This window comes from Pavona decussata, unplaced genomic scaffold (genome assembly GCF_977016875.1).
Source record: "Pavona decussata unplaced genomic scaffold, jaPavDecu1.1 SCAFFOLD_72, whole genome shotgun sequence".
Lineage (NCBI taxonomy): Eukaryota > Metazoa > Cnidaria > Anthozoa > Scleractinia > Agariciidae > Pavona > Pavona decussata.
In genome coordinates this window covers 1,881,102-1,907,742 of record NW_028145491.1, presented here as the reverse complement: position 1 = coordinate 1,907,742, position 26,641 = coordinate 1,881,102, and the positions used below count along the sequence as shown (strand labels likewise).

The 26,641-nt window shown below is 39.1% G+C and overlaps 2 protein-coding genes across 2 annotated transcripts in view; one reads left to right on the top strand and one right to left on the bottom strand.

The window, feature by feature from the left end:
* The window catches only part of LOC146476906 (uncharacterized), a 62,088-nt gene that overhangs the window by 11,328 nt on the left and 24,119 nt on the right, over window positions 1-26,641 (top strand). The window contains exons 7-24 of the mRNA XM_085114019.1: window positions 11,481-11,571; window positions 12,186-12,283; window positions 12,829-12,934; window positions 14,132-14,184; window positions 16,375-16,483; window positions 16,912-17,014; window positions 17,857-17,929; window positions 18,973-19,269; window positions 20,582-20,688; window positions 21,239-21,300; window positions 21,966-22,109; window positions 22,787-23,014; window positions 23,323-23,429; window positions 23,774-23,951; window positions 24,441-24,590; window positions 25,202-25,353; window positions 25,436-25,549; window positions 26,347-26,458. Coding sequence (XP_084970145.1) covers window positions 11,481-11,571; window positions 12,186-12,283; window positions 12,829-12,934; window positions 14,132-14,184; window positions 16,375-16,483; window positions 16,912-17,014; window positions 17,857-17,929; window positions 18,973-19,269; window positions 20,582-20,688; window positions 21,239-21,300; window positions 21,966-22,109; window positions 22,787-23,014; window positions 23,323-23,429; window positions 23,774-23,951; window positions 24,441-24,590; window positions 25,202-25,353; window positions 25,436-25,549; window positions 26,347-26,458 — 2,284 coding nt within the window. The remainder of the gene's footprint in view (window positions 1-11,480; window positions 11,572-12,185; window positions 12,284-12,828; window positions 12,935-14,131; window positions 14,185-16,374; window positions 16,484-16,911; window positions 17,015-17,856; window positions 17,930-18,972; window positions 19,270-20,581; window positions 20,689-21,238; window positions 21,301-21,965; window positions 22,110-22,786; window positions 23,015-23,322; window positions 23,430-23,773; window positions 23,952-24,440; window positions 24,591-25,201; window positions 25,354-25,435; window positions 25,550-26,346; window positions 26,459-26,641) is intronic.
* On the bottom strand, window positions 840-4,165 carry LOC146476907 (uncharacterized). The gene has a single exon (XM_085113846.1). The coding sequence runs from the start codon at window positions 3,086-3,088 to the stop codon at window positions 2,084-2,086; it is 1,005 nt and encodes a 334-aa protein (XP_084969972.1). The 5' UTR covers window positions 3,089-4,165; the 3' UTR covers window positions 840-2,083.

The window sequence follows — 26,641 nt, the reverse complement described above, 5'->3', positions numbered from 1 at the left end:
ATTTACACTTTAAAGAGCTGAATTTTAAAATCATACTAAAACTTTTAGGGAACGGATTCCTATCCCCCGAATTTAGCGTTCCCATTTTCCACTCTTCAAACACAAAAGCAGTTATTCCCACGTTACTTAAGTTTTTGGGATAAAACACCAAGAAAACAAACGCTTTTTTTAATAATTCCATTCGACTTTCCAGGGCGATCTGGACCTTCCAAAAAGATATTCATTGAAATTAACAATTGGGTGCCCCTGTTTAAATCTAAAAAGAATTGGATCGATTCCCCGTGCGTGCCTGCACAAAAACGTGTGCCAAGCATAAAGGATGTTTTGTTGCTGTTTTGTTTTGTTTTGTTGTTGTTGTTGTTGTTGTTGTTGTTGTTTTTTTTGTTTTTTTTTTATTTGTTTTGTTTTGTTTTGTTAGTTACACATCACTGTTTAATACGTAAGCGAACCGCAGAACAGTCTACCAAGTCTAATTGTGACCTTTAACTTCTGGGACGAAGAAATTGTGAGGTCTTCAAGTTGCTATGCAAGAAGACAACTTGAAAAGGGTTCCTAAAAACTTAGTACTTGAAGATGCATGTACTGAAATAACATACAAACAGAATATAATGAGAAATCCATTGTGTACTGGAAAACAAAAATAAACCGATGAGGCAATGGTATCCCACACCAAAACTAAAGCCGCTAAATGCCCAGCAAGCTCGGCAGCCTCGGGACTAGCAAAATGCTGGTCTTACTGCTTACTACCTCCAAACATTCAACTGTTTGCCTTCGATTGAACGACATCGCCTGTTTAACTGTAAAAGGGGTCAGTGAAATAAAAAAAAATAACAGCAGCAAGCATTAACCGCGGAAAATTTTATTCACATAACCACTAGTTAGCAGATTACTTTGCATGTAAAAGGAAACGCGTTCAATTTTGCACAAAAACTAAACCTCGCTAGCGATTTTGCTTAGACTATCCCAGTTTTTTCTTACTTTTTACATTTTTTAACAATTAAAGCATTCAAAAATTAAACAATTATTTCGAAAGCTATCATGCAAAAAGTCCTAAATGTTATACACTTCCAAGACGAGGCTGAAACACTTCCAGAGATCCAGAACCGTACTATTATTTTCAGTGAATCGTTTTGTATGAATGCCTTGACCCCTGACCAAAAACACACTAGGATCTTCGAGAACAATTTCATCGTTTGTAAACCTTCAAATTCCGCTGGCCGGAGAGTCTTCTTCAGCCTTCCACCTTCCTATTTTCAACCTTTACAAGTAAACGAAGTAATACGAAATTATAAAGACGCTGCTTAGACTCAACGATGTAAACCGTATAAAGACTCGAGTCACTTGTAATAGGAAGCACAATATCGTGACCATCCCGTAATCCGCAGAACGTATGCGCGCGACTAGTGCGCATACGAATTGCTACGAAAGCTAGGACCTACTAACACCCTTTCTTAGTTTTCATACTACAAATATCACACAAAATAACATCCCCGATGATGTAAAGCATCGAAATTACAGGACAAAGACATTTATCTCGCTTTTTCTTCAACCTTACTTTACTTTGTTTTGACTGTTTTTCTCTGAGTTAATTGTACAACCAATTTGATTTTTGTAGTTTTGAGGATGTAGGCCGAGTTGGCTAAAGTCAGAGGATATTCCGCAAGATTGAGCGACATTGATAACCAAGCACAGTTTTATTGCAGAAAAGCTGGAGACGATCTTTTGTTTTTTTTGCCATTGTTCTCCAGAGCCCAGTTGTTCAAAGCCAGATTAAGCTAATCCTGGATTAACGTAAACTTTGATTCAAGTTCAATTACTTATAAATAACGATTTCTTTAAAAGATTTTTGTCCCCCTGTTTTGAATTAGACGTTTCTTTACTATTAGCTTAAAATAAGCATTTAAAAGCATACAAGACTAGCGAGCTTAAAACCTAGGTTAACTTTTAATCGTGGATTAGCTTTAATCGGCCTTCGAACAACTGGGCCCAGCACACACGAAATTACGTACATCGCAGGAGATATGTTGACTACGGACAACCATTCAGTGCACTACCATATTTAGGCAGTGTTGCATGCAATGCATCATTCCATCATTTCCGGGTTGTATGGCGGTGGCGGCGCGCTAGGCTCGATAGAATCCCCGATAGGCATTACTGACCAATTGCGAAAAGGACGAACCATTGTCACTGATCCTGGCGCAGGTGTGTTATCGGGTAGAGGAGGTGTTGGTGTTGGACGTGTTGGTTCTGGAAGGGATCCCTCTTCCTCTTGACGCCCCTGCTCGTTTGCTGAAGAGTCGTCTTCCGAACCGAAACAGACGTTAAACATTTGTCGCGCAAGAACAGTTATCATTAATACATTCTTCATGATAAATATAGAAGTAGTTACGCCATAGCGTAGACTCAATCCCATTCGAAGCCCCAGAAATATTGTTTCCAAAACTGCTTGAGTAAGATAACAGCTAACAAACACAAAAAGTCTAAAGTCTTCATCTTCGCCATCAAAAGTGGCCCGATACTCTAAAAACATAGCAAATGGCAACCACAAGTAGCTTAAGCATGCAAAGGCAATCAGCGTGTTCTTGTAAGGTTTGGAAATTCCAGGACTACACTCATTTTCGTCCAATAGAACACAAACTAGTTCAATTCCATCGCATAAATTGATGACAGCCTTTAAAGAGTACTGCATAACTTGCTCGGAGTGCGGAGTAAATTCATTCGTTGCTATTTTCGTGCAAAACATAAGCAGCAACAAAAGCGGTGTGATGCACAGAGTCACTTTTAAAGTGCTCGGATTCCAGAATCCTTTACTCGTTATTTTGTCTCCAAAGCGACCAAACACAATTCCGATGGAAGGTACTAAGCCCAGCCACATGTACAAACCCCAGAATATAAATACGTTGATGGAATCTGGTCTGTGAGTGATCAACCACCAAAGCATTACAGCAGGAATGAAGAGAATACTGATTGCATACCAACCGGATTTATCATCATATTCTGCAAGATATGAAGCCAAGAAAAAGCACTGTAGAGTAATCAGAGCCAGAACTAAAAATCGTCCGAGGATAATCGACGTCTTAACTGCCATTGCACTATTTGTTTATATCACCAAACTAAGCGAAAAAGAGATGTGATCGCCTCAGAGATGAACATTCACAAACAACCAAGATTGCGGCGTAAAGAAGGAACTCATTCATGTGTCTAAGGTTACAGACAAACTGACCGATTAACCCTGTCACTGAATCTCCAGTGATTTAATTTTTTCTAACTTTACAGTCTGTGGATCAATTTATTGGTCAGTTAACCGTGACAGTCTTCCGGTAATTGTTTTACTTTTTTGTTAAATCTTAACCTGAGTCACGCTGAGTGGGTTCTTTGCTTGCGATGGTCTAATTTTCATAATAACGTTATTTTACTCAACTTCCTGAATATCCTCTTCGTTTTCCTTTCTAATTTAAATTTTGTAATCCTAGTGAGGTTCAGATAACAATGTCCCTAACTTGCAAGAAAAACAACAAACTGTAGGATTCTGGTAGTTGTAGTAAATGACGCCATCACCACAATGACCTATTCGAACTCACCGTCCTACTGATTATTAGTTCAAGTTATTATTATTACGTAAAATCATCGCCGACAGTAAAGAACTGAAAGGCTTCCTGTTGCAGAGACCTATTGCTATGATTCACCAAGAGCCACCTCGTTCCTTCATTACATTCGTCAGATCACCTGTGCCTTCCTTGAGCACGTCAATGTAGGTCTTAAGTGGTCTTCCACTTGCACTACTTCCTTGTGTTGGAGTCCATAATAGAAGACGAGAGAGAAGCACATCTTCTTCTTGTAGCATTGCTCAGCCAGTTTGAATCCTCTCGATCTTATTTTATCGATGAATGGAGGCAGACTGCGGTAGAGCTCTGTGTTGCTGATTGCTGATAACACCAGCATTGAAACTTTAGAAAATTGTAAGTTATTATGAATATAAATATTGATTCCATAAGGAACAAGCTCAAGTTTAAAATTAGGTTCTTATCCTAAAGGTCATCACAGTGAGTCTAAAATCGTCCTCACGTTTCCCACCTCTCTTGTTTTCTCTGTATAAACGTTTTACTCAAAATCCTCTCCCAGAATAGAAAGAAAAACCTAACTACAGACAGCCCAACTACTGTGACGGCCGGGCTATTTATGAAATCTATTTTTATTGACCTCGTGTTAAATAAATATACAAGTCATACGCGTCAACCCAAGCTAACTGAACTGATAAAATAAATACAGCCATCCACCGATCACAGTTCAGTGTAGCTGAACTTGACGGTGACTTCATACAATTTGTTACCGCTGTATATTGAGGTAGTTAAATAAATGATAACCTGCACCTTTTTCTTTTCTTATGATATACAATAGACCTCAAAAGTCTCAGGGCACTGTTCCATTTTTTTAGCTTCTGAAGATGAATTCTGTGACCCCCCGTCCCCCTCCCCCTTTCCCATCTCACGGAGATATGTTCTACCAGAAACCGACCTACAAAGCTACAATAGTCGACAAAAATCATTTAGAAATCTTGTCAAATTTAGGCTAGTTCTTTTTCTGCTTAATATGCGGAACATTTTGGCCTCAACGCTAGCGGAAATAGTCTCCACTCCCACTGGAAGCAAAGTGGACCAACGGAGAATAGCCACGGACTATAGCGAAAAGGGAAATCGCAATTTGTCAAGAGTAGTTGCCGTTGGTGTTAGTCCTTAGTCAGTGAGATTAGCAATGAGTATTCCCTCGCAAAACGTTTCTGTAAACGTAATCTACACCTAAACCTGTATTTTTTTATTGTTATATATAACTGCCAAATAGCCTAAATATTCTCTGTACTTTTTTCGTAACGCTTCGCTATTCGGTTGTCGGCTGCGAGTGCAGACGAGTCACGAGACTCCTTAGGCTTCAAAACAAGTCTTAATTGTGTACTTTAGGTCTAACTGATGATATAAAGTTATACATACTCGTGGTAGCATCAATTAAGGGTCACTTAATCGAATTAATCGTAAATTTGTTAGGTCTTGTACAACTCGTGAAAGTCACTGAAACTTTTCCAAGTACAGTCTAAAGGTCAGAATTTAATTTTGTCTTTCACTTTATTTCAGTCATCTAGGATTGATGACAAAAAGAATCTTTTCTTTGAATTTCGAGTTTATTTAGGGAACAAGTTGTATTTTTTTCGAAACTAATCTTCTATACTGAATGTTAAAACACAAAACAAAGAAGTTCTCCTTATTAGTTCCCACTCTTTATTTAACCTTATCATTAATATCATAAGCTTTATAAACGAGTCAAGAGGGTCTAGTCCCCTGAAAAAACAGTGATATTTTCAAACCCAAACCATCGATTAACACAAAAAATAATGAAAAAAATTACAAATTACTCAACTGTCAATCACAATAAATAAAATCGTAGGCTGATATACAAATGACATAAGTTCAATCCTAAGCGTGATAATACTGAAGAGTTGCCATAACGGATATGCTTGTAATAAAAGTTTCCTATCTACAATTTAATTACAATTCTACAAAAAATCTATAAATATGTTCCATCTAAATTATCCAAATGTTCAATGAAAATTTACTATTTTGTCATATATAATGGCACAATTTCGATAAAACTCACAATGTCTGCACTCAGGGGCCAATTTAATAAAAGCGCCGGTTTACACTTGTAATTAACAATCCGAGTCCTTTTTATGACACGCTCACCCAGAAAACTAATTCAATAAACAATGTTAGAAGCCTTTAAGACGGATTATTGAACTGGTGTTTGAACGGTTCATTGGGTTTCTTTTGGGGTATGCTTGTAAACCAACGGCCACACATTGTAAACTACAAGTGACAACGTTTTATTAAATTAACGCCAGGTCAAAGTTGCTCCGTTTTTCACGATGATAAACAAAAAAGAAAGATTGTAAGTTTTCCTCTAAAACGATAAACAGCTTGCCTCTGCTGGCCGATCGGTCGAATCGTTGCGAACGTCGGGGGACGTTTGCTAAACATAACAAGACATCATGTAGATGTTGATTCTCGATTGGACTGTCGTACCTATATCGCAACTATCAATCAATTCGTGAATTTCTTTGCGAGTGGATCTGGCATCTAGTTTCCACCGGTTTCACTGGCTTTTTAAAATCTTTCGTGTACTTTCAAATATTTTAGGCAACCCAAAATAAAGAAGTTTTTTGGGAATATCAAATGAAGTCGACTTCAAAATGTTGATCAAAGTGCAAGGTAATTATGGATACCCTATGGGAGCAAATTACACTGAAGTTCGGAAAAACTAACACACACAAAAAAAAAATCTTAGCTGCTACGTTCAAATGATAAGAGAAGGCAACCTCGACGTCTACCGCGCGCACTTCGTGTACACTTGAAATGTAATGTGAACTGTCATGAGTACTTCATAAGGTCACCTGCAAGGGCAGATACTCTGTTATGGTCCATTGTCCCTTTGTTCCAAATTTTGCGTCTTGACATCATCGCTATAGCAAAATTTTTGTTATTTCGTAACAATAAACTGAACGGAATTATTGGGTTTCCCTATCGATACCTCCTGCTTCATCCGTGACCATCTCACGCGACACATTAAAACGCAGTCAGTGATCGCAAATCACATACGAACCATTTATCATCTCGGTTTATCTTTATCACCCCGGGGGGTACTCCCCTATATAAGCTATATAGGTATGTGGGTATGTGCGGCACAAAAGGGTACGGATTTTGAGCCGTTTTGGTCTGAAAAAGAATACGGATTTCAACCATTTTGGTCTGAAAGTCTGAAAACAGGTGTGGATTCTAGTCTTTTCTGGAGACCAGGTCTTGAGGGCAGGTCTGAAAAAGGGTCAGAGTTTGGAAAGTCGAGCCCACACACCCCTACCATAAATTCCGTGGAGTATCCTCCCAGCCCCCCACCTGGCCGGGACTTTATCGTTATTACGTCACCTTTTCCCTGTTTGTTTGTTTATCTTTTTTTGTCAATATTTATGTTTGTTCAGCTAATACCATGCCAAACATTTTCAACACTTTAACCTTGAGGCTGACTATTAAATTACTATTTTTACAATGCTACTCATATCTTTAAAGTATTTTCTCCAGGATTGAATAGTTCACTTCATTCACAAGTCATATGAAACCAGCAGACTACAGACTTAGCAAGACGCCACAACAGTCTACCGCCTGAACCTTTACGGTCTGCGGTAGTTCAGTAATAAACATCGAGAGAGCGATACAAAGTGTAAATGCAATTGTTCTCACTCAGTAGTCACAATTGATCTAATCATAACAGGCTTAGTATAGACAACTGAGTTCTGGCATTGAGCATACCTCAAGCATAGCTTGGAAGACCCTGTACACAAAGTCCTGGGTGAAAATTAGTTGGCGACATCAAGTCCCATTTATTCCGTGTTAGTGACTTGGTCAACTGGAGGAGCTGTGGGAGGTGGCCGGGCATGTCGTCGGTTTTCCTCTGCTCCATGTTCCCCTCCTCCATCACGAAACGCAGGTACACACGCCAGAGAGCGAGCAACGATCATGATGACGTTTTTGGCGATGAACATAGATGCATCCCATTTATATCCTAGAAACATTCCAAGGCGAAGGCAAAGGACCGCAGTATTCAGGATCACTTGAATCGCGCCATATATGCATTGAAAGCACACTTTTTCATCTCGATAAAGCAGAAAAAGCTTTCCAACCATTTCAATGGGCGACAACAGAAAGGTAATACACGCAAATGAAAGAAGTGCCCTCGTGAAACTTCTTGGGATTCCAGACTGACCTTCCGCCGCGTTTTCGTTGCTTGCATCGATGACCGTTCGTAAAAGTTCGTTTCCATCGAAAGCATCTACCGTCATTGCAAACGATAACTCGGTGAGTACTTTTCTATAGCGAGGATCTGCACCAGAGTTAAGCAAGAGAAGGAGGAGAAGTGGGGTGATACAAAGGGTAATTTTCAAAACATTCGGGCTGTACGGTTGGCTACTGTCAAGCTTCTCCGCCGTGAGGCCAAAAACGATCCCAACCATTGGTACCAAACCGATCCACACGAAAGAAAACCAGACAAAAAAAAGCTGGCGTACCTTTTCTACACTGCTTGTTATCCACCACCAACTTATCCCTAGAGCAGGCGTGATAAACACAAGAAATGCGTACCATTTGGAATTGTCTCGATACTTGGCTGGAAATGATGCGAGCAGCAAACATTGCCCCACCATGAGCAGCAAGAACGTTAATCGTCCAAATCTAGTTAATGCCTTGGTCCAATTCATGACTCTTAAAGCACGGTAAGGCTTCAGCCAACTTCAGACGAGTTTTTTCGACGAATTCAATGTTTTGGTCCTGATCCAACGTTCATGTGACATTCGACTTTTATATATTAATCAAATGGAAGTCATGATGCCGGCACATAGTACATTGGCCAAGTTATTCTTTTGATTGTATTCGGTCCATGTGCATGAAGTCAATTACTCGATATGATTGGATGCACACGCACTCCCGAGTCCTGTTTATGCAGGTCCGAGGTCACATGTAAACAGAGAAAAAAACCTTGCCAGCTTATCAGTCTTCATAAGATTCTCACAAACTTGCTCGATACACACAACGACCAAACAGATATTTACTATGATTTTTTCCTTCAAATTTTAACTTTGTTTCATTCTGCGTTTGTTTTATTCCCACTGGTAAGCATAATTATTTAAATATAACTCCACGCGGACCATGTGCTTGCTGTGTTACTGCGGGCCGTAATCGGAGCTGAAAGATAACTAACGTACTTTAGAGTGAAAAACATCCCGGATAAGGGATCGTTGAAAATTTTAAATCACTATCAAAATTAAACAACATACATAAACTTCTAGGATTATAATAAGCATACTAGATAAGTGAAAAACGCTTCAAGTTCGATCATGTTCGGTTTTGTTCCAAAATTTTACTAAGAAACCCAAAGGTCGTCAAACTGTACTTACGTGACTCAACGTTGTTTGGCAACTTGTCAAGTGAAGGTGTTATCCGGTTATCCCCGAAACGTCTATTCGTTAACAAACCTTTGGATTGTAGAAAGCAGTACAGCGGAAGCCCGCTCTAAGGACACCTGCTCAATACGGACACCCGGATATTATAGACGTTTTCGTTTTTCCGGACGAAAAGCTCATATATTTTCTCTAAAATTAACCCGCTGAATACGAACACCGTTAAGATGGACAACGGACACTTTTCTGTGTCCCGAGTGACAAACTCTCATACATCGTCAACCCTGGTTATCTACGCACTATCTATTTTCATTGTCACAATTATGAAATAATTGTAGGCATTGTACCCTGTTCAAATAATGACAGATTTCTACGGATTAAAACGATGTTATTCCTAAAAAAAACAGTAGCAAAATAGCATGACATGTTTGATCAGTCTGCACTTTCTTCCGGTGTTTGACCCTTGTACTGTAGTCCTTTAATAAAGTTTTCTGCCTACTATGCCTACATAAGGGTTTCACTTCCTCCGCTTTTTGACGCAAGTCATTGCTTGTATCCTTCTTCCTTTTTGACGTCCTTTGCTTGCCGCTATCAGCATCACCCTCCGCTCGGAGGATGACGCTTGATAGGACCGTTGTCTCCGTCGTCGTGTTTCAAGAACAATAATGAAGTAGTTTTAGTCCATTTTTTTTTTGTCTGTCTGTTTGCTTGTTTGTCTTTCATCCTTCAGCCTTTCATCGTTGTAACTGATTGACACGAAATGCCAATACAAGCAAGCAGTTGTTTGTTGATAGGTGTAATTCTTTAGTCAATGACACCTACCGAGCTCGAGGCATACTCGGAAAAAGAAAAAACCGAGTTCTCCCAACGTTGAGGAGTCGAACCAATGACCTTCCGATTACCACTGAGCTACAAGAGGACATCCAAGATTATTGTTCGTTTGTTCATTATCAAGCTTATTGCTTCGTAGTTACCATGTGACAGAATTGAAGGAAATAGAAAATTTAAGAATTCGAAGTCGGGGCTTGGGCCTAAATGCACATTATTATGCTTTCACCAATGAAAGAAATCCAGCATAGGGATTTTTTGTGGAGTCATCTTTGAACAGTCAAGAGTAGAATGCTAAACTAAAACTCTAGATAATTCATTCAACCAAGTCATATTAAATTAATGGTTTAATGGATAGACTCTAGATTAATACAAGTGCAGTGAAGATTACCTTATAGCTCATTTTTCAACTCAATAGTATGTGCGATACTGAAAATCAAATAACCTGGCTGTTCCCTGCAAGGTCGCTTGAAAGTAGATTAACTGTTGAAGGAGCTTGAAGCATTGAAATTCCTTGAAACTCAGTTTTAAACATGCATTTTCTTTGTGTTTTAGACTATTTGGGAAGGGGAGAAAGAGACTTTGATAAGTTGCGAACTGCAATATAAAATGCTCTGAAAAAAAATTCTCCTACGACCTGCTATCCAAGAATGTTTGCTTACAGAATACTGAATGCTGGGCATTTACGAAAATATGTGGTTAGTCGGACTAACCACATATTTTCGTAAATGTTTCTGACAAGTGATAACTCGTGAGGACGACAAAAAAAGTTTTTACGTAGTCTGTAATATGTGGTTTTGTTCTTTCGAGATTTATCCCCAATTTGTGTAAACGAAGCCAACGAGAGGAAGTGTTGTGTGTGGAGGAGTGTCTTGGAGCTTGCACCTCTTCGTCGTTCCCCACTGAACCATGACACGCAGAAGCACACTACATGGAGCGAACGCCAACCATGATGAGGGTCTTAGCCATGAAAATAGATGTATCCCAGTCAGATCCAAATATTCCAAGGCCCACTTGTAGCACGCCGTGCAGAAGCTGAACATTTCTTTATTTTCTTCGTCCTCCACAACCAGCTTTCCCATAATTTCGATTGGCAACAACAGAAAGGAGATGCATTCAAATGGAAAAAGTGCTCCTGCAAACCCTCTTCGAATTTCAAACCGACTTGTATTCTTTCCAATGTTTCCATCGATGACCTGATTCGACTGATGAAGTTCGTCGCCATCGAAAACATCAAACGTCATTATAACTGACAAATCATCCTAACCTTTTTGCTCATCGTATTGTTCTGAGGGGACAGTAGCCGGATATCACAAAGACATTGGAAGGGCTAGCGAAGTGGGCAGTCTCGCGTGTGACCGGTACTTGTGGAACACACTTATCAAAGTTCGTCTGCGGGCGTAAGAGTGATCCTGATGTTGAATGTAGTAATAGTTGAAAAATTAAAAAGTTCAACGATCTTCAATGAATGTGCTTTTTTAGAAGACCGCGACGTTTGTAATAAACGTAATACCGGAAAAAGAGGGACATGCTCTCAGTGGGTGTTACTTGATATCTTTGCTCACATACGCGCCCTTTCCTCTCCTTCCTTACAATCTGACACTAAAATAAGGAGGTAGTAATGAAACAAGCTGGATAATTTTTTAATGTTTTTTCTCAGCACGATACACAAGGAGTAAACTGTGAGGAATGTAAAGATTATTTCTACCGACCACAGGGAAGGAATCATACGGACTCTAATGCTTGCCAAGGTAAGAAAACAGTGTGAAGACTCTTGAAAGATGACTTTTTTAATCCAACTTTACACAGTTGCATGCTTTATTTAAGTTCTTTCTTATATTTATTTCTTTGTTTGTCTGTTTGTTTGTTTGCTTGACTATTTGTTTTTTCGTTTTGTTTTTTGTTTGTTTGTTGTTGGAGGAGTTAAAGAAACGAAAACGAGATTATTCTCACTAATGTGTTTGTTCTTCAAGTAGTGATTGGATGGCTACCTCAATAATGATCAGATATTATTAGCTGGTCGTATGTATTTCATAAAAATCACTCTTTGTACAAAACGGAACTGCGATGCCCATAATTATAGTAACTTTATTTAAAGTCACAAAAGGTAGGGAGTGGTTGCCCAGTCTCCCGAGCCGGAGGCTCGTGTAAAACAATGCACGACTAAGAACTATATCTAGACCTACAACAATTACATTTAAATAATTCCAAAATAGTCCTAAAACACATTTTAAAAGCAATTTACCTATATTTTTACGGGTTTATAAGAATTGAATGTGAGAGGAATAGTCCCAAAGGTTAATAACCAAGTATTCATTTTGCTTTCAAGCAACGTTCTTATTTTCTTTTCAAAATTTGGTTGTAGCTTGCCTCTGTAACTTGAACGGAACAGCCAATGCTTCTGGGTTATCATTTGGTGACTGCGTAAAAGATGAAAACGTCTTGTCTCTGCACCCTGGAAAGGTAAATTACTGCTGTACATGTAGACTAATCATTCAGTTGGCAAACAGCCATCTCTATTACTTCTATTAATGTTGTTGGATTTTAAAGCATCAAGCGTACGCGACGAGACCGAAAGGTAGTATGGGCAACTGTAAAACGTTTGCCAATAATTCGGTACTAATTTCACGTTTTTCAGTGTCATGAGATGGGATTAAGTACTATAAACATTTGTCCTTGTGAATTATTCTCTATAGCGGCAAGCCATAGCTGAGTTCGATACTGAATTTTATTAATAAATTACCCACATGACCTTGCAGTATTGTCGCGTAGACTTTCCGACAATATTAAATGAAAGAGGCACCTCTGAGCTGTATACAGCAATGTTTTGTAGTAACTCATTCACCCACGTTTTGTGGACGTCTTGATGAAATAAACTTAAAATCAATTATGTGTGCGTTAGTAATTATATCATTATGCCTCGTTTCTGATGTCGTAACTTGCTGTTTTGAAGTTTTGAGTTTCACTTCATTGTTCTTCAAATACAACATACTGTTATTTTTTCTTAGCAACCAGGTGACTGCTACTGTAAGGAGTTTGTGCAGGGCCGGCAGTGTGACGAGTGTAAGCCTGGATATTACAGACTGACTCGAGAGAACCCACAAGGATGCATAGGTAAACAACAGCAACAGTCTTATATGTTGGATCTTGATATGGAATGTAATCCTATAAATACCAATACATTTTACCCAGTGAAAGTCCAACCAGAATACACCAAGAGAATTATTGCAACGTAATCCATAATTAACAACAAACTATGTTGCTCCTGATCTCGCACAAGGCTGCCTACAACTATTTCCTCATTTATAGCTAAACTGGACATAACATATTGAAAGTTAAAGAAGCGATATTTTTAGAGTTTATGATAACATGTCTACTAGGAGCGTCAATCATCAACATCGCCGTCATCATCATCGTCATCACTGTTCTATATCTCTTAGTGGAGAATTGAACTCTTTCACAGTCTCCAGGATACCGTAAACTTTTCACTAAATTACGTGTAATTAAAAATTTATTTTCTGTACCAGTACATATACAGTCGGACCCCTATTAAGCGGCCACCCTTGAGGAAATGCCAAGTGGGCAGGGTTTCATAAGAAATTAGCAAAAGGCATGGTAGAAACGTCAATTTATTTGAATATCAACACACTTGGAGGCTTTGGACAACAGTTGCACATCATACAACCTCTTATTTACATATTCAAATTCTCATTCATAATTCTTGCGAAAATTCTATATCCTTTGAAAATCACACAATTCCTTTAAAGAAAATTCTGTAATAAAGTGTCCATTACAACAAGAACCATATAAAGTAAGTCGATATACTTATTACAAAAAGGGAAAAAGATGTCGGTAATTGAAGAAGACAGCGTTACTTCAAAGAGTCCTGCAAAAACGTCTGTTGCTGTAAAACAAGGAGTTTCAACGACTAAATTAGGTCATTTCGTGATGTATATGTCGATTATGGTTTGCAGCGTTTATTTCCACAAAATCAAAAGATTATGATTTAGCATAGTGACAACGGAATTCAAGACGAAAGTGTTTGAATGTTTTTATTAGTTGTTATCTATTTTGGACTCTTATCTGCCGTCAACCTTTTCAAACAAAAGCAAAACTACCCGTATTAAAAGCTGGGTAGTCGCTTCATAGGGGTAAAAAGTAGAAGTGGCTGTTTAATACGAGTTTTATTCACGGTATACACTAACATATAGTTTCGGGACTTTGATAAGTGGCTGCTTAATAGGGGTTCGACTGTTTACGGTTTCTTTGTATATTAATCCAACGTCATCTTAACAATCTCTTTCCTGTTAGATTGTAATTGTCATCTTAATGGAACCATACGTCGTTCAAGTGTTTGTCAAGACGTAAGTATTGCCGGTTGGAACTTAATGGACAGTGTTACGAGTTCTGCCAGTTAAATTTGCTTTAGAGATTTTCATCTTACTGAGTCACCTTTGCTAAGGATAATTGGCCCGCTTAGTTTCAATCGCATGGACCAATTTACACGTTACAATCTGTTGGCCGATTTCTTTTTCTGTTGGTGTAGCGCGGGGGCAAATATCTGTAGCACTGCTACAGATTTTTATAAATTAGGTCGATTTTCGTCCATTTACTCATTTTCATTGGCAAATTGGGTCAAATCGTGTCGATTAATCGGTACGTGTAAATTAGCCTTTAGGCCGGCTGTAAAAAGCTCGGTAACTCGCTTCAGCATAGAGATAACAAGACCCTCAAGACAACTTTCAATTTACTTCTTTCTTCATCCTTACTTGGGTAGCAACAACAACTTCTCTTTTCCAACTAACTAAACTAACTGCAAGCTCTAACGTTCGTAACTAAGAGGCTGTTTACATGGAGTGAGGAAGATCCTAGAGGGCGGATCATCCTAGCGCCATATGTTTTCTATATTCCGTTTACATGCAAAATGTTGTACTTGGCCCTAGCGCTAGAACATTGCTAGAGATAGGAGCTTCCTAGCTGAAAGATTCTAGCACTAGGAAGATCCCAGCACCATGTAAACTACTTTCGCTAGGAAGATTCTAGTATTAGGGACAAAAAGAACAAACATGACGGCAGAGGGCGTTCAGCTGCTCAAGGCCAACAATTATTCTTCTTTTCCTTGTCCACTTGGTAACCACTTCGGCCGAAATTTCTGCTTGTAAAGCAAACGAAAAGTTTCTCCCCTTCTCAGATCTTCTTGGTGCTAGGATCTTCCTCCCTCCATGTAAACAGCCCCTAAGTGCGTAATGTGTAGGCGGCATGTTTGGGTTAACGAACTTGGAGACTCTTCAGTAGACGTTGTTCAACTAAGGGCTAAGGGTAAATAAGTGGCAAATAGCAGACGTCCTATGAATGACACAAAAAGAACTAAAAGTAAAGGAGGCCTAATCAGAAATGTAGCTTTCATGAAGGTCAGGGCAATGTTGGCAAGAACTTCCAAGCATGTCCAAGGTAGTAGCTACTGTTAACAACAACAACAACAATAAGCTTTATTACCAAATTAAAAAGTTAACAAACTTAAACTTAATTTACAACATAATATATTAATACAAAAGAGATAACATTTACTAAGAATAACTGAAAAGCTAATTGTACTGCAGGTTGAACACTGGAGTATTTACTAAAAACAAGTGTGGACTAACTTAGATCTTAAGGGACCTTAGTTAAGAAGGGTCTCTACAGATAAACTTTCTCCAGTGCTATCTCAGCTGCAAGGTTCATGGAGCCGCGCGTTCCCTCTCAAATGGTCTATTAATGTAAGTCGCTGCAAACTGCTCATGAGGAGGCTGTTCTGATCACAAGATCAGCATGATAGTGACAAATGGTCAAGTAACGCCATAACCTACTTCTTCAACCTTCAATCTCTAAATAAACAATTTGGATATTCACGAAGTTCACGAAAACATTACACCAGCCGTAATTCAGTTCCCTTGCTATTGGCTACAAAAATCCACGGGCGCACGTGCGTATATGGACGCTACGCCCCTGCAGTAGCCTCATGGTCCAATGAATGTAAGTCGACAATACATTATACACAGACCTGGCTAAATGCAGCATTGTTGGACGATGTTGCAAAGTCTGCGGGGACGACGTGGTCTGACGAAAGCAACGTGTTTGATGCATCACTTGAGCTCAAGGGTCTGGAACCAAAATCTACCCAGAATCCTTAGAAATGGTTTGCCCAAAAAATGGCGCTAGATCGATCGACCTTTCTTTTCATTTTATTTTAAGCCCATATCAAGACGGAGAATAATGTAAATTACACCCAGATACTTTTTCTACCTTTCTAAGTTAAAAAAGCGATAACCCCAACCAAGAAGAGTCGAACTCGCTTGTATTAAATTTTGGACGATGTTGAAGACGATTTTTGATGGAAATCAAACCTCGTTCAACTTCATCCAACATCGTGCAACATGGTGGCCAAACGAGTGTGGCATGCTGGATTCAACAATGTTGGACGATGTTACATCCGTTTGGCCGGGTCTTTAATACGTTGTATTCTTTATTTGTCATAGAACTGTGTAATAGTGAGTCAACATTATTCTTTACCGTAGGACTACCATGGACAGTGCAACTGTAAAGCAAACGTCGCTCTTCGAAACTGCAGTCAGTGTAAAAATGGTTACTATGACTTGCAAGATTCTGATGTGAACGGCTGTAAATGTAAGTGAGGTTGCCAGCCTCTCAAATGTTCGATAATAAAGCCACCTTTTAATGCAACCACTGACTTACAAAATCAAGCGCCATATATTTTCAAACTGTTACAGGCGAAGAGCATGTACAATACAGATGTTCTTTATATCAGCACCACTTTCCTTTTTGCACAATATTTGCAAACGTGTTTCTTGCTCCTTGACCGAGTTGTTTGGATCACGATTAGCGATAATCCTGTGTTGACTTTTAATAAAATCTATAGGTTGTCATGGTGATTAACCTTGGTCCCGGTCCGTAACCAACGAGTGTTGGCCGAGGGAATTAAAACTGTTTGAGGAGGTTTTTGGCAATATAATGGATATAATTTATATACACTAAACATAGAACAATTTACAAGGGCGCTTTAAGTGACCTGTGCATAATCTGTTTTCTTGTAGCCTGTAATTGTGATGTGGGAGGTACAAGGGCTGGCCAAACATGTGACAAGGTGACAGGTGTCTGTCATTGTCAACCACACGTGATTGGAAGAACGTGTAACAGGTGACTCCTATCCCATCTTTGATTTAGAGAATTAGCAAAAGCACTTCTGAGACTAGATGATATAGCTAATCAGAGGATGAGAACATTATTAGATCTTCCATGAAGACCAATCTTGCATTATAATTTAAGCAAGGGGAAAAACAGAATACATCTAGGCCACAACAATATTTTAGTGCCTAAATAAAGAAAAGCCGAAGATCTAGATGTTGAAAACAAGATGAACATCCAACTTCTTTGTTTTTGCACGGAGAAAAAGAGAACAGTTTAGCTGCTTGTTGTTGTTTTTGTCCTTTGATGTTTGTTTGTTTGTTTGTTTGTTCGTTTTGGTTTGTTTTGGTTTTCATGGCTGCACACATGTATTGCTCAGTAGTATATTCGTGTTGTTATCATGTCGGGGTGGCGATTAGTAGAATTTTAAGTCTATAGCTGCACCGCAGATTGTCATGTATGTGAAGGCAAAGATGGAGAAACAGGAAGGTCACAACGAATACTGCTGTCTTTTAATCGCATTACTTAGTTTTCTCTATTCAGTAAAGGTGTTGTTATTATTAGTGGTAGTATGACAAAACTGAAATAGATGATATGTGCACGATGAAAATTCTCGGAAATAATTTCCGAGCCCCCTGCAGGAATCGAACCCACGACCTCCCAGTTACTAGTCTGGATGCTGTAACCACTGAGCTATGGGTGACTCATGTGAGTAGGTCACAGGCTTGGGGTTATAAGTCTCAGGTGTTCGCATCTCGCGAGTACACACTGGACACAGTATGACAAAGCTTACAATAATCGTCACACCGCCGACCACTCAGAATTTAGCAGTATCTTCTGCTTTTTTCCCAAAGGACTGAAACTGGCTTCTATTACCCTGATGCACACTTTATTCACGCAGCAAGAAGTCCTTACAAATCGGCGACGGTAAGGAGAACTGAATAAAAGTGATATTATGCGGCTAGAATAAAGCTTATTCCATCCTTTTTATTTTATTTTTACTTTTATTTATTGTACTTAAAAAATGTAGAAACAAATTTGATCGTCCTTTGTACGAAATGCTCTACATTAGAAATTAGACCCTGCCTGAATGTGATTCGCGCCAAACTGTGACAATAGCAATGCTTTTCTTATGCTTTTTTATTCGGTTATCCCTAGGGGCTTGTTCCAAACGTCGTGCTACTGACGTGCCGAACTTAAATCAATTTGACCCAGCAGTGGCACGGCAGTAACACGGTAGTCGTTTCAAACGTCGAATTTAATTCAGTCGCGACAAATTCTACAAGTATAGAAATGCGTAGAACGAGCAAATTAACCCAAAATACATTAAAATAATTTATGAATTTAGCTCGGCACGGCAATAGCACGCCGTTTGAAACAAAGTCGCGCTACTCTGTGCCGTGCGGCACGACAGGGCCTGCTTGCTATTGACGTGCTAAATAGTCGTACCGAACTTAATTCAGCCTGCCAAACTAAATGGTTTCAAATGTCTTGACACTCCATTACATTCTTGAATTTAGTTCGGCACGGCAGTAGTGCGACTTTTGGAACAGGCCGAATTTACATTTCAACTCGATAATGTTGTCATAAAGACGCCGAAACGTCCTTTTTTATCGTTCATTTTTACACGTACTTTTTTTTAACTATAGATTTAAATAAATCTTTGGGTAAGGGTGAAAATGGATTGCAACTTGAAACAGTTGGGCTAATGTTCGGTTTGCGTCTATAGAAGCCTTTCTCTTAGCGTTGTAGGAGTATTTCGTACGAAAATAGAGTACTTAGTTCTGATATTTCAGCTAAATTTTGGCCATTGAAAGGAAAACTATCTACGATATATTCTGTTCAAAAATATGTTAATATGTTAGGGAAACATATATCACCTTGAGGCTTTAAAAGGAAATAACAAGAAAACCTAGGAATACATTGATTTATCAACTGATTAATAAACTTGACCATGTCTCATTCCACAGTACACTCTCCAAGTGTTGTTGGATATCGCTAAGACTGGTAACTACAGCCTGCTGATAAAATTCAGCAACACTGAAGAGGAACAGGTCCAAGCACAGGCCATCATACAGTTCCAAAACATATCTGCTTTCGGTCCACAACCAGATGAGTTCTTCAACTTGTCACTCTCTCTGACAAAAGGGTGTATAAGCTGTCAGGATAAAATCGCAACAAATAATCCCAATGATTACATTCTGCTAAAGAAAGGAGTCTGGATGACCAATATTACTGCCGCTGGGCCCTATCAAGGAGTAAAACTAGTAAGTAATAGCAAAAACAGAAAGAAACTTTATTGGGAAAAAGACGAATACAACTATAACAGATAAAAACAGGCCTGAGGTAAAGGGTAAAACCGAAAAAATATATATATACAATTTAATAAAAACTGAACTAGTGAGCAGCACTTTGCGAACTGTAGTTGTATAACTCTTTATTTCTCCTACGCGTTTCGTGTGACTAACGCACACTTCGTCAGGGAGTTTACGGTGGCCGAATACAGTTTTTTAGTGTACAGGTGTTAGAAGACGTTATTTGGAAACTATGTACTTCTGGACGCCCAAATTGGTATGGTGTAAGACTAACTAAGAAGGAATGTATTTTCGTACGTCTTGTTGAGCTAAGTACCGTTTCCATGGCAACGCAGCGAACTATTTAACGCCCATAACATGTAGATTTCCTTTATTTTTAGAAAATGTACTCATTAGATTTTTTCCATTTTTTGTATCCAGAAAAACTCACAAAACACTGACACAGTTGCACTACTTTTATGTAATTTTAACAGAGAGATTTGATTTTGCATTTTGTGAAGATACCCTCTGTTAGATTTAGGTTTCTCTTTGTAGGCGAGTGACGCTTTTAGGGGACTAATTTCATGCCAAATGTCACGAAATTCTAATGAGCGGTTCCTTAGAAAACAGTTCATTTCCACGAAAACAACCAGTCGCAATTTTTTGGTCAAATGCGCATGCGTGGCTTTAATTGGGTTTAATGGCAAAGATGAAAAGCATGCAAAAGGTCTTGGTGAATGACTTTTTTGCTCGGAAAGAAAAGAAAAGGGGTCCAGAAACGAGAAACTTAGTTATTTAGGATCAAAACTTAACTTTATTATCCATTTCATGTTAAATTGAGGGATCACTTTATCGACCGCCGTATTTGCGTAACACAACCTTAGCGCGCGCTTAATAACATCACTGACAGAATCTGTAAAGCGCGCGCAAACTGTGTTCGGCCACCTTAACAATACAACACGAGGCGCCTGTATATATACCTAACTCATACTAGAGTTTACATTTCGTGAGAACACACAGGCCTAGGGATATACATATAGGAATGACAAATTCCGCGGTAATGCGTCTAGAAACGGAATGCTAGCAGTCTAGGTCGAACGTTTGAGGTGGGGGGGGGGGGGGGGCTTGTGTGGACTATGAACATAAAAATAAATCTGTCGAGGGACACTTTCATGTGCTTCACTGTAATCAGTTTGACTCATTGAAACCTGCTTGTTCATTTATGTGGCTAAATTCAAATGTCATGATGTTGTATTCTAAAGCATACGGTTTCTTATTTTGTCAGGACCGTGTTATTGCTATTCCTCAAGAGGTTGTAGAAGCCACAGTACTAGAAACCAGTCACAGTTCCAATTTCAGGTTCTTTTGCAACGTTGAGGGAAATGACATGAGGTAAACCATTATTAATTTGAGCGCCATACAGCTTTTATATTAGATTCACCGCGTGATTATTTTTTTAGGAAGACTCCTCAGACCTTTGCCACTCACAAATTCAAAGCTTATCAACGAAAAACAAACGCATGCGCAATATGGTATTTACCTTGTACCTTCTCCGTCCTTCCTGCATGGACTACTCATTTTCCATTGGCCAAGCGGTAAAATAAATGGAAAGTGTTAGTGGCCGGACTAGCTAGTATTCTGACACAGGCTCGTTCATTCGACAGGGAGTCATGCATGTTTAGTTTATCAATACCTCACCAAGTTGGCAGGAAATCCCCGGTGACATTTGGGCCTCCATGTGCACGTAAAATAACCTTGTACCGCTTTCTATGTTAGTTCGTCTAAAAATTAAAGGTAGCTAAAGGGCGCAGCTGACATCTAGTTATTTAAAACAATTCCTTACTTTCTCATGACTGTCAATGGAGACCCAAAGGAGTTGCAGGCCGAGAAGAAAAGTAACCAAACAGGCGAAGGCCATTGACGTTTGTTGATTTTCTTGCAGTTATTTTCGGTGCCCGCCGTGGTTATTCAGTATAACTATAGACTATCTTCAGGGAGCATTAGGTGAGAGAAAATAGATTTAATGTTATCATTCAAAGCAATATAAGATATGGATAAAAGATTCTCGATGCTTCAAGATACTGCTTCAGTTCTTTTCGTGCTTCATACAGGAAACGGTGTTACATTTTTGAAAGGCAAAAATTTTTCTATTCGTTATTAGTTATTTATAACTAACTGAACGCAAACATATTCAGAAGAGCAGCTGACTGACTTAGTAACTAGAAATTACACAAATACGCAAACTGGAGGTATTAACTGACAATAATTAAATGTCTGAGAACGAATAAAACGTTGAAAGAAATATGATGGTATGTTTTAAGACTAGTGATTTTTTGAAAAAGATGTATTTTATCACTCAGTGACACAGGCATACTCGGAAAAAAAATCCGAGTTCTTCTAACAGGAGTCGACCAGGAGTATGCCTGTTACCGATTAATAAGATACATCTTTGTCAAAGAAAACTTTTTTCGTGGCTTATAAAAAAGCGGATTTCTTTTTTCTTTTTGACGTTTTTTTTTTTTCTGTCTTGTTCTTACTGCGCCAAAGGATCTGTCTGCTATAAGTTACGGTTGGTACTGGTGCTTTCTTGCCATCAATACAATAAAACAGACTCCTCGCTTATTTCTGCTCTTTGTCCCTGCCAACCTAGTTTTGCTTTTACATTAAAGCCTGTGACTGTCATCCTCTGGGCTCTAACAGCTCGATTTGTGAGTCTTACGGGGGCCAGTGTTCCTGTAAGCCAGGTGTGGAAGGTCGCAATTGTGGCAGATGCAAACCGGGCTATTATAACCTCACCGCTAGTGGCTGCACGCGTGAGTACTTCTTAGACAATTGTTATGATAGTTTTCGTTTCTTGATTTTCCTTTTGTAATTTTATTCATTTATTTATTTATTTATTTATTTATTTATTTATTAATTTATTTTATTTTGTGGTGTATGTCGTGGAGGGCTTGTTTTCGGAAGAGCTTTTTGGAGAGAATATTGCATCTCAGAATGACAATGAAACACAAAGCTAACCCAAAATGGCTTGTCAAAATGATTTGTACGGAATTATTACGGGAACCACATTTGCTTCTGAAATACAAATTAAACCACAAAAAATTCATCCCTGAAAATAAGCTAACAGATTTAATTATCCTTACGTCTATTACCTCTAGCTGGTTGACCACACGCATGAATCTATCTAAGGGAACTCTTCGAGACAATGAAAACTGCATAAAAAGATGGCAAGAGAGTTAGTTCATTTTCCCCATCTTTGCCATATTCATACCTAGTGTAACTGAAGCTGGACGAGTTTTTTGGCCCCTGAAGTTTCTATCGCAATAAATTCTTTCCCCCCAGACTTCTCCCACCGGCTCAGTCACTGAAAGCAGTGAGTGAATCGAAAACACGAGACAGACGTCTCCCTCCCTGTTTAATGTAGTTCTTTATAAACAAAATTCTTTGAACAGAGAAACTACAAAATTACTTGACTTTGTTTCCTATTTAGCGTGTGGTTGTAATGGACCCAACAAAGTGTGCGATGGGACGACAGGCACGTGCGAGTGTCCGGAGAACACTATTGGTCGAACATGCCTTCCGTGCCAGTGTAACAACAACACAAACAGATGTCTCAGGACAGGAAAATGTCTTGGATGCCAGTTTAACACAACAGGATTCTCTTGTGAGCATTGTGTCGATGGACACTATGGAAATGCACTCAACCAGCAGTGTAATAGTAAGTCGCAAATACATTGAGCGGGGCATTTCTAAAGAAGCTGTGCTGTGCTGTGCTGCGTCTGTGGGAGAGTGAAACATGAGCTCAAAGGGGAAATTGTCCACAATAAAGAGATTCAAAAACTGTCACTTCAAGCGTCAGATTCAGTTGTTCGTTTTGTTTTGTTTGTTTTTATTATTTTTTTTTTGTCAGATTTGTTGTGTCAAAGACCTGACGAAAAGCTCGTAAAATTTCTTAATGGTAATCTGCGAAAGGGCATATGCAGTATTAGCTCTCTTGTATTCATACTTGTTCCCATGCCTCCTTAGCCTGTGCGTGCAGTCAAGTTGGTTCCTTGGATCAACAATGTGACCGGGTTAGCGGTCAATGCAATTGTAAAACAAAAGTAACTGGAAGAGACTGCAGTGTTTGCCAGGTGAGAATATTCCTCGGGTTTTCCTTCAATTAACCTTACCCGTCCTTTCAATCAAGGCATTCTCCTAATGTCTGCAACAAAAGTCTTTGGGACGCCAAAAGTTTCTCTCATTCATTTCACGCATGCTCAATAGCCTTGCCATGAGCGACTCTCCAGTTTTCCCAACCAATGCTGTTTAACAGGAAGATGTCTCCGTACGTGACGAATAACAACTCATGGCCGGTATTTTATTGAAGGATGTCAGTCAAAGAATTCCTGTTTGCAACTTAAAAAGGGTGAAAGTGTCCCAACATTCCTGTAGATTGTAGCTTCTGCTCAATATTTGTTAACGTCATTCCTCACAGGTCAATACTTTTGGATTTGGGTCATCCGGATGTCGCGACTGCGAATGTAACTCTTTTGGCTCAGCGAACCTACAATGTTCTCCAAGTGGTCAGTGCTCGTGCCAGGACAATGCGACAGGAGTAAAATGCACGCAGTGCACCCTGGGCTTCTATGGGCTTCCCGTAATGCCATGCAGAGGTAAATTAGGCTTCCTGTTAACGTCATTAGAGAAGGCTTCCCTACTCTACTAACTCTGCCATCGAACGAAGAGCATTAGGTCTTCTCGCTACACGCACTATTATTTGAACTAGTCATGTTGTATCCGAGTTTGTATCACGAAAACTTCGACCAGACAGCATTTGTTGCTTTTGTTAAGCTAGCTTCTTTGATGAAACATATTTGCTCCTTTATGGTCTCGTTGTTTTTGCTCTTTTTTTGTGTTTTGGTTTCTTTTTCCGAGTAATACCAATCCGTTGAGATCCTTATTGTTAATAATTATTTTGCTTCCATATCAAATTTTAGACTTGTGTCAAAAAAGAAGTGCACGTCTCAGATCCAACCAAATAAACTAGTAAAATGAAATCGAATTTACACTACTTTCGACAACAATTTGCTTAAAAAGCAGTGTGGAAAAGAACAAAACTAATAACGCCACTGTTTTAACAAAGACTGTCCTTGAATTTTCAGGATGTAACTGCAGCTCAGCTGGTGCTATTAATGGTTCAGTGTGTATAAACGATAACATTGGACAGTGCCAATGCAAAACTGGGGTCACTGGCAGATCATGTGACCAGTGCGCGAAGTATTTTACAAATTTCTCAGACACAGGGTGTGCAGGTAATTTGAATCCCAGGGCTAAGACTTCTTCTTTAGTCAGTTTTACAGCATAAACTGCGGGCCACTCAAATTCCCGCACCAGTTACCCTCAACGATAAATTTTATCGATCTCCACTTGCCTTAAACATTTAATTTCATCTTTCTGACTCAAATCAATTCCCTGTTGACCTAACAACACTGGTCTATGTACCTTTAGCCATTGGATTCATTTCCTGAATTCACCTCTAATTATTCCAAAAAGATGTATTCTTTCACTCCTTTAAGTAGAATTGTTATCAGCGATTCACCACTGGGTGATTGTAATTTCGTACCTCGACAACACAGTGACAACAGGCTGGCCAAAAAAGGAAAAATGAAAAAGGTTCTGTGGAGTCATTGGCTGCATCTTAATCAAATTTATCGTTTGTTTTAGTAAGTTTCATTTGCATTTGCTCACAACATATATAACGGCTTCTGTTCAAGATTGGCTGGCTAAGAGCCTTAGAGGTTATTAATTTACCTCTGAATATCTACGATACTGATAATTAGCTCAATTGGTTAGATTCGTGGCCAAGCCCTTCCCTCAGAATGAAAAAAAGTTATTTATCCTAAACGCTAGTTTCCTTTTACAGAATGTTCCCCATGTATACAGAAATTGCGATACACGATCGTAGACACTGCAAATAACACAAACGAAACACAAGCAAAGCTTCAGGCCCTCGAAACGATTTCACACTTCAATGCACCGCTGGAAGAAACATCTGGTTTGCTGCAACAAGCCAAGGTTTGAGACTTTTGACGAGAATTACGAAACTACTAGTCTTTAAGAGACCAGCAAGAAAGTTAATCACGATTTGTCTTATCAGGTTAACAGGCAACAGTTTTATACAAGGATAGCTACAGGAGATCAAGCTTACCAGGAGTTCGTCACTTTGAACATCCCCAGAACCAACACCAGCCTTGACGAACTCTCCGTTAGGGTAAGGAAGATAACCCTAAAGATGCTTCTAGAAAAGAACGTACTCAGAATCCGCTCACCTTGACATTTACCCTCCTGAATCATACGCTACATCACAAGTAGTTCAGATTCTTCAGTCTGTTCAATCTGCATGGTCATTCCAATGAAAACCGTAGAACAGTTCGTTTAGGTGGTCTCTTTTCACTTATCCTTTTTCTCAATTTTGTTGTCAAGCTTTGGCGGAAAGGGGTAGTTTACAACAGTTTACCTTAGGGTTGAGAATTTACAATGTTATCGATTATTTGTAGTCATAATTGTTTCAGTATGTTGGAGTATGGTCGATTAGTGAATCAATTTTAAGTGAGTTTAACATTGTTAGGGGTGAAAGGATACTAATAAAATACTTTGTTACGTCGAAAGCTGACGTTCTTCCGTCATACATAAAGCCGCAATATTTGGAAAACGCTGTCTAAGATGGAAAAATGAAGAAGGGAAAGACAGGATTTGGCAGCCAAAGACGTTGGAAAGTTCATTTTGTGAACAATTTGCAATCCTTAACACCTTCTGTTGAGAAGCTTGCCTATAAAAGGTAAAAGGGCAGATTTTGTACAATTCGTCAGGGATTCGGCATCCACTAAGAAATGCAGATGATGATGACGATTGTGACGGTGGTGTTGGTGGTCGCGTTTGTGATGCTGAGGATGACGGTGGTCGCATTATCTTCAGCCAAACAAAGCAGTTCAGGAAGTTTAAAGGAATATTATCCCATTGGCTCAGTAATTTTTTTTTTTTCGCTGATTTATTACCATCATTTTTCAGGCTGGAAATCTCAGTAGATTTTCTAAAGATGCTGCCACTAACTCCACTAGTATTCTGGAGGATGTACGAAACGCAAAAATTAAATCGTTCCAGGCCCGACAACATGTTACTTGTAAGTCGTTTGTGTTTTGTCTTTTTGTCTTTGTTCATGTGTGTGTACATCGTCATCGCCATGTTATCGTCATGGAAACTGTCACGCTATGTCGCGTACGCTTTGGCTCACGAAATCGAAACGAAATAATTTTGTTTTCAGTTTGTCACGAGAATAGAAACAGTTTATTATTTTCCCGAAGCA